Raw genomic sequence first — 7679 nt, forward strand, 5'->3', positions numbered from 1 at the left:
AACCAAACAACACGTCAACACGTCAGTCAGTGACGCGTCATCTTCAATTCTTAATTCACCTTCAACTTATACCGCATACAACACGTCACCATCACCAGTTCGGAATCATCAGAGTTCCCTAGATTCATTACGCGCCTCTTACTAGTACTTATCACAAGTCCCCCCTGGTCCCTGACTTGATGCATGAATCAAGTCTTATTAATGTTGCTGCCCCTTAGTGGTGTACTTATCATCACAAGTTCCTTGGTCCCCCCTGGTCCTCCGGGCCACCTCGGATTTTAGGTACCTGATCCGGATGATCGGGCTTTAAGTTACTGCTGTTCCAGGCGCTTCGAAAAGTACGTGATCGCTACTAGAAAACATGCGTCCGGTGGCAACACAGTGACAGTGGGAGTAATGCGCGGCAGGACAGGGCCTGCCCTCTCGGCGACATTTTGCTGCGACGACAACAGTGAGACATTTTTGATAGGAATGATGCGAGAAGTTTGCTCACCTTCCACGGTTCATACAACGCAATTAAGGCCGCTACCCCTTTAAATACAGCCACTGCTAGGACTGTACTACATCTCTCTGGCACTGTTCCGCTTTACCGAGTCATTTTTATATAACACCCTCACGCGAAGTCACATCGTAGTTACTCAATCACATATACCATCCCGCCCTTCCCCTGCTTGCATCACTGCCAATGCGGTAATTCGACGAAGAGAGCCGCGAGAATTGGTTACTGCCCCAAATGTTCCGAAACTTGCGAGGGAAGAGGGACAGCTACTACGAAGGGAGGCGTGACACAGAATATCACCCACGACAAATGGGTGAAATACCAGACAGGGTCATGTTCCGCTTGCAAGTATGTCAGGGAGGCCATCGAGAGTAAGGAGTAAGGAGGAATTGGTATGTTCAACACAAACATCACTATCATTGATTCTACATTAATACACCTGCCTACAGGACATACAGAATATATATTTTTGAAACCAGTCTGGAACTTCGAAGGAGAAGATGTTAGAGGATGGTTTATGGTGGCTCTCCGCCCTGAGGCTATGCGAGACACAGGATCTGGGATTTGAATAAACTGAATGTGTAGCTGTTAACATTGTTTCGCGTCTCCCTCGACAGGATCCCCGCCCGAGTCCGACTTCCTTTTGGCCTACGTTTGCATAGAGTACTGAATCATAACGGTGCTTGAGCCCCCAACTCCCTAATACCTCTTTGAATTGATTTTGCTCTACCTTGTGGTGTGATGTTGGTTGCTCAAGATATGGGTCAGTTATTTAAGTTTTCATGCATCATTCGGCTACTAGACTACGTTATTGGCATGAAATACTGTGCGAGGTGTCTAAGGAATATAATGGACGCTTTGAAAGATGATACTTACATCCCCGCGGTCTACAACCACCAACGCATTCCAATCCGAGTCGATCGCAAGCTCAGGCCACCGTCAGAGATGCTGCGGATGGTACTTACCGATGCTAGTTTGGTGGCCCAAGGTTGCACATCGGCAAGTTATGGGATGCCATTCGCCCGAACGTCAAGCATCGGGCGCTTGAGCATGTTGCAGATTGCATGAGCAACCGTCCTTTTCCACGTGCCTAGGGCGCCTCTCAGGGGATATCCTACAAATGGTAAAGGTAAACGAGAGTGATGCAGAAATGTTTCTTGAAAACGCACCATGCCTTCCAGAACGTTCGCTGGCTGTGAACTGTCGGGAGAGTATCCAATAGGGATTGCATGAGATCCTGCAACAAATGTGTTAGTTTGCGAGACAACCACCCCAGAGTTACTATCGCCCGTACCATAGTCTGTTGGTCCTTGACCAGCTTGCTCCACGCATATCGATCACAAGACAGTTCATGGCAATTCAAACCCTGGAATTTAATCCATTCCTGGACACTAAGGTTGATTTGAATATTAGCGGAAAGGATGTGCCTAGTGGTAGGTGCAGTGGTGAGTCAGGATATGAAAAGACGGGGTTAGGAGAAGAGGTGGGTGGACCAGGTCTTGCCGCGCTTGTATTTCCATGGCATTTGTATGTTTGGCACGATAGATGTGTGATGATAAAAAGCGCTGAGAACAATGGCCGACTTGAGAATGTTAGCGGGAGAGTCTGTACATGCTAAAGAAGTGAGCAATGTCATCAGCGAAAGTAGCACGCCAAGTCTGAAGGGAACATGCGCATCCTGTAAGGCTTGTTGCTCCTGTACTTTTATCGCTGAGTCGTACCATTCACTTGGCGCATAGTAAGGTGAGATGTGTATTTCAGTGTATTTCATGGTAGAAACAATATTTATTAACTGCTGAAAGGACGGGCAACAAAGTGGAAACACCAGCGAGGGATTGCCAGAGCATGTCAGAAGGGATAGCAGAATGCGATGGACGATATTATGAGCAACGAGGAACGTGATTGAGATCTTGTTGAGACTTGGAACAACAGTTAGAATGAGCAAACAAGTCGAGCTTCAAGTCGCCACACACCTATATATACACGCTGCAAAGGTGGTCGGCAATGTGATTTTGTTACGCAAAACCAACACGGACAATTGAGTTTGGAAAAGATTCAGATTGCAAAAAGAGACAATAAAAGTGCCCCTTGCTTTGGAATTCCACGAGGTGCAGCGTCCAGGAGAGGTGATGTAAGTGTTTCAAGAATCAAAACCATTGATATCGGTGGCAATTGCATCACATGAGCAACACGGTCACGGGAGTTGTACTGAAATAGAAAATTGAATTCCTGGCAGGACGTGTTGCTAACCTTGTCCGAGGATGACGCGGGTACTAGGTGGCCACTGGCCCTACACGATCTGCTGGCCTGTTCATCCGGTGCCAATGATTATTACTTAGTAGTGAGTATTTCTCTTCCACAGTACTTGATATTTAAGCCAGCGATCACGTCCTTCACCGAATAAGCACACAATTGGTTGCATCCAAGTTGTCAATCTTTTCTCATTCCTCTGTCCACACAAGATCATTTTCCCACCCGCTATGAGCTCAGTCGGACGAATCATTCGGTTCTCAGCGTGCCGTCTTCAGTGGTTTTAACATTGTTCGCATTACCATACAAAATACACTCGATTCTACATCTCCCCTTGGTGTGCTGACGAGTAGTATGCTACAAGTCCAATCACTCTGAGACTCGCTCGACCTCGGCTAGCCCCTTTCGCTGAAGACTGCTCATGACATTGTCTACTCTAGATTCTTCCGCTAGTCCTGGTAATCTCCATTCCCAGCGCTTAGTGCAATCATACCAGCGTCTATATCGTGCCGAACAGCCTTCGACAATATGGAAATACACGTGTAGCATCACCTGAACCCTCAACCTCCCTCTCAGCTGAACTCTATCCGCATACCATAACCTTACCCCTGTCTGACTTTGTCACTGATTCCGTCCACACCACTCAGCCCATCTTCAATCCTCATCAATTTGCTCTATCGCACCATCATGCCCGGTAGCTCAGAAAGCCGATACATCAGACTTGAAGGCGAGTCCCTCTATATTACCTTCGTATCTGTTTCATCATCCTTACACTCGACCTACAGTTATCAGTGGCAAGAATTTTCAAGTCCCCTCCTGGCGCATTCCTGCTGGCATCTACATATCCGTCAATGTCGACTCTCGGAGACGCTGGAAATCAGCCATCAGTTTCGTATCGTCTGATGAATCTGTAGTGTGGGGGAATTCTGTCACTCTGTAAAGTCCTTAGACATTATCTGACGCGATGCGAGAACTGATCATCGATTCATAGATCATCACACTCTTCACCTACGTTGTCAGTGGAGATCAGGGCGTCCTTGGAGCTTGGTCGAATGCTTGGCAGTGGTGAGGTCGTTGGAAGACTTAGAATGCCATGGAACGAGCTACTCAGTCATCGACATGAGCCATTCGGTGAGTGATTCGCTTCTCGTTCATGCATATATACACTAACATCCTGTAGATATCTCCCTCCCACCCGTGCGCGGTGTCCACCCTTCCCTGAAGCTGAAGGCCACCATTGTACACGCTTGCAACTATCAGGACGACGCACTGTTTGATGTGAGTGTGACGCTGGTATCTGTCCATTAGCTTTTGCTGACAGAACGCAATTGCAGTCCCTCGTAGACTGCAAGATTGCGCGAGACACAGATGCGGGCCATGCACAATTTGTCAAATATGTGAGACGCAAGACAGTCTCTCACCTGAAACGTGCTGTAGAACATTTTCAATCGGTTCTGGACCAGTGTCCGGTCAGCCATCCAGACCATGCAACTGCTCTCACCAACCTCGCGTTGGCCCGCCTTCAAGGCTACATCCAAAATGATGTTCAAGACATCGATGCCACCACTTCCCTGTTCCGCGAGGCCCTTGCATTGCGTCCGCAGCCCCATCCCGATCATCCCTTATCTCTATTCAATCTCGCCCTAGCGCTGACTTGGCGCCACTTCAAGAAAGTTACTGCTGCCGACATATTCGAAGCCGCCCAACTCTATCATGAGCTACTGCCGCTCTGTCCAGAGGGCACTTACCTTCGTAGCATCGCGGCAGGGAATTGTGTTGATTATGTGATCAGCGGATGCAACTATATTCCAATAGACGCATCCGATGAAGGCATCCACCTTCGACGAGTCGTCCTCGAGCTCTGTCCTCTGGGCCATCGACTGCGTCACAGAGCCCTCGACGAGCTTGCACAAGCACTTAACACATGCTTTGATCAGCACGGCAGCATCGATGATCTTGACATGAGCATACAACTTGGTCGTGAAGTCGTGTCTCTGTGCGCCGAGGGACATGCTGGCCGTGATACCTACCTGAACAACTTCGCTGACTCACTCACGTTGCGCTTCCAACACCAAGGCAACCCTGATGACCTCGATGAGGCCATCTCTTTGCACGAAGAAGCACTGCGCCTGCGCCCTGTCGGGCATGAATATCGTAATCACTCATTGGACAACCTAGGGAGCGTCCTCGTCGACCGTTTCAACAAACGCGGCGACATTGATGACATCACCCGAGCTATCAGCCTCCGTCGCGAAGCACTGATGTTGTGCCCACCTGGGCATCCACGTCGTGAAACCACGCTTAACAACCTTGCCCTCGCGCTCAAAACCAGATGTAACGAATCACATGTTAGCGAGGATCTGAACGAGGCCATCGATTTGTATCGCGAATCCCTTCAGTTAAAGCAGCTTGACCATCCAGAGCGCCATAGAAATCTTTTCAATTTGAGCTCGGCGCTCTGCTCTCGTTTCACGGAAACTCAGAAGAACGAAGATGTCGAGGAGGCCATTACCCTTTGCCAACAATCATTGGCGGCTGTGTCTTCACTGCACCCGGACAGGTGTCTCAGCTACAGGTGGCTGCAGGAAGCCTATTTGTCTCGTTACCGAATTCTACACCAACTTGCTGATTTGACACTCGCTGTAGAGAACTTCAGACTAGCATCAGGACATGCCACACAAGGCTTTCCGGACCGTATCAAGGCAGTTTGGTACTGGGTTGCTGCAGCAGAGGCGTATAACCATGCATCTGGACTGGAGGCCTACACAACATTTTTCAACCTTTTTGACGGTTACTTGGCAACGCGATCATCGACAATTTCACGACGCGAAGCTGCTGCTGCCTTCTGTTATGCCAGATCGCTGCCAGTAGATGCAGCCTCATGTGCTATACGTCATGTCAATCTACAACGAGCAGTTGAGCTCGTGGAGCAGGGCCGTGGCCAGCAATGGTCGCTGGCATCGCGACTCAGGACTCCAGTTGAAGACCTCGAGTCAGCAAATCCAACACTGGCGTGCAACTATCTGGAGTCGAGCAAACTCATTTCTAATGCAGCCCAGAGTTCTGCAACCATCACCGATAGAGCTGCTGCTGATCGGGCAGCAACAGAGTATAGGACACTTACAAGGCAATGGGAAGACGTGGTAGCTGAAATACGCGATCTTCCGGCATTCTCGCGGTTTCTACTTCCACCTTCGTATGAAGACTTGCAAGCGGCAGCGCGCCAGGGCCCGGTCATCATCCTCATCGCGAGTCAATACTCATGCAGCGCCATCATCGTCACGACGTCAGGAGACCCTCATTATGTTCCTTTGCCGTCTATCGCTTTCGCAGATCTCAAGATTCTCAAGGATCGCTTCGCCAGGGAAATACGAGATTCATCTCAGATGAACCCACGGGAGTCGAGGACGGATCTCATAGTGCTCTCGCGGATAATATGGGACCAGATCATGCTACCCATCGTCGACGTACTCGAGCACGTCCTCAAACTACAGCGCCGCTCTCGAATCTGGCTGTGTCCCACTGCGGCTTTCACGTCCATTCCTCTCCATGCAGCTCACCCGTTTCAAACAAAAGCGGATCGTTCTGGAAAGGAGCCATGCCTCGAAGATATCTACATCTGCTCTTACACGCCGACACTTTCTGCTCTGATCAGATCTAGACAGTTGATGAAGAAGCGCAGTGTGCTGCCGTCCTTTGTGGCGATCGGACAGGGTCAACCGGGTGCAGGGAAAGGCAAGGCGCTGTTGGCCGTCGACAGCGAGCTCGAGCTTGTCCATAAGCTCGTCCCTGCCACGGCCAACCGCACCACTATTTCTGGCGACGAAGCCACACGAGCAGGTGCACTCGAAGCATTGCAGCAGAACACCTGGGTCCACCTTGCTTGTCATGGCAAGCAGGACCCTAAACAGCCTTACGATTCGCATTTTGTCATGAGAGACGAACATCTGACGCTGCTCGATATCATGGAGAGACATATTCCGCAGGCCGAGTTCGCGTTCTTATCGGCTTGTCACACTGCTGTAGGCGATGAGGAGACGCCCGACGAAGTGATCCACCTCGCAGCTGGTCTCCAGTTTTCAGGGTTCAAGAGCGTCATTGGCACGCTGTGGGAGGTCGACGATTCTGTCGCAAAACACGTCGTCGAAGCTTTTTACGGGTATATGTTTGGAGATTTGAAAAAGGGTGGCGTCATGGACTGTACGAGGGCGGCCTGGGCGCTCAACTGTGCTACGCACGCGGTGAAGACGAAAGTGCCGCTCGAGCAGAGGATGGTTTTTGTTCATATTGGTGTGTAGTCCTACGTCGTATTGCTGTCGTCTGGTATATATTCACATATTGTTTATCTGCTATCCTCTTTTATTATGTTGTACAAATGACCCTGATACATGTTCTTGCGCTCTAGCTATCTTGTTTTCATATACTCTGCAGTATTTTTTTTTTCGACTAGGATGTTCACCGAAGTTCTTGTATACCCGACTCATTTGCAACTTCGTCTGCTACTTGGGTACTTGGATAGTGGGAGTCCAATCAAGCCCACCACTGCGCCTTCGATTTTCACCCCTTCCGCCTCATCGAACCTCGACTAACCACAGCCAATCTAATTATATTTTCATGTTGTTGATCTGCGATCCTCTTGCATTCTGTTGTATAAATGACCCTGATGCATGTTCCTGCGCTCTAGCTATCTTGTTTTCGTATACTCTGCCATGTTTTTTTTTTTCGACCAGAATGTTCATTGATTAAAGTTCCTGTGTACTCGACTCGTTTGCAACTTCGTCTGCTACTTGGGTACTTAGATAGTGGGAGTTATGCCAGTCAAGCCTACCCGCGCCTTCAAGTTTCGCCCATTCTGCCTTGTCTGACCTCGACTAACCACAGCCAACGTCATTAATGCAATGCCGGTTAGAAGCCGAGTCAAGTCAGAAGC

The 7679-nt window shown here is 49.4% G+C and overlaps 1 protein-coding gene across 1 annotated transcript; it reads left to right on the forward strand.

Moving 5' to 3' along the window:
• The first annotated feature begins 3219 nt into the window (after positions 1-3219).
• Positions 3220-7138, forward strand: F5891DRAFT_540240 (CHAT domain-containing protein). Its single transcript, XM_041372177.1, has 5 exons — positions 3220-3476; positions 3535-3685; positions 3741-3880; positions 3930-4027; positions 4084-7138. Exons 1-5 carry the CDS (start codon positions 3437-3439, stop codon positions 7045-7047), a joined length of 3393 nt encoding a protein of 1130 aa, XP_041222789.1. The 5' UTR covers positions 3220-3436; the 3' UTR covers positions 7048-7138.
• The last annotated feature ends 541 nt before the right edge of the window (positions 7139-7679 follow it).

This window comes from Suillus fuscotomentosus (genome assembly GCF_016647785.1).
Source record: "Suillus fuscotomentosus strain FC203 chromosome Unknown F5891scaffold_48, whole genome shotgun sequence".
NCBI lineage: Eukaryota > Fungi > Basidiomycota > Agaricomycetes > Boletales > Suillaceae > Suillus > Suillus fuscotomentosus.

Bases quoted from the DNA above. Each gene is read 5' to 3' on its own strand.
- F5891DRAFT_540240 (XM_041372177.1), top strand. From the start codon at position 3,437: ATGCCCGGTAGCTCAGAAAGCCGATACATCAGACTTGAAG. The intron at 3,686-3,740 runs GTAAAGTCCTTA...ATCGATTCATAG, and splicing joins TGGGGGAATTCTGTCACTCT to ATCATCACACTCTTCACCTA. The intron at 3,881-3,929 runs GTGAGTGATTCG...AACATCCTGTAG, and splicing joins TCATCGACATGAGCCATTCG to ATATCTCCCTCCCACCCGTG.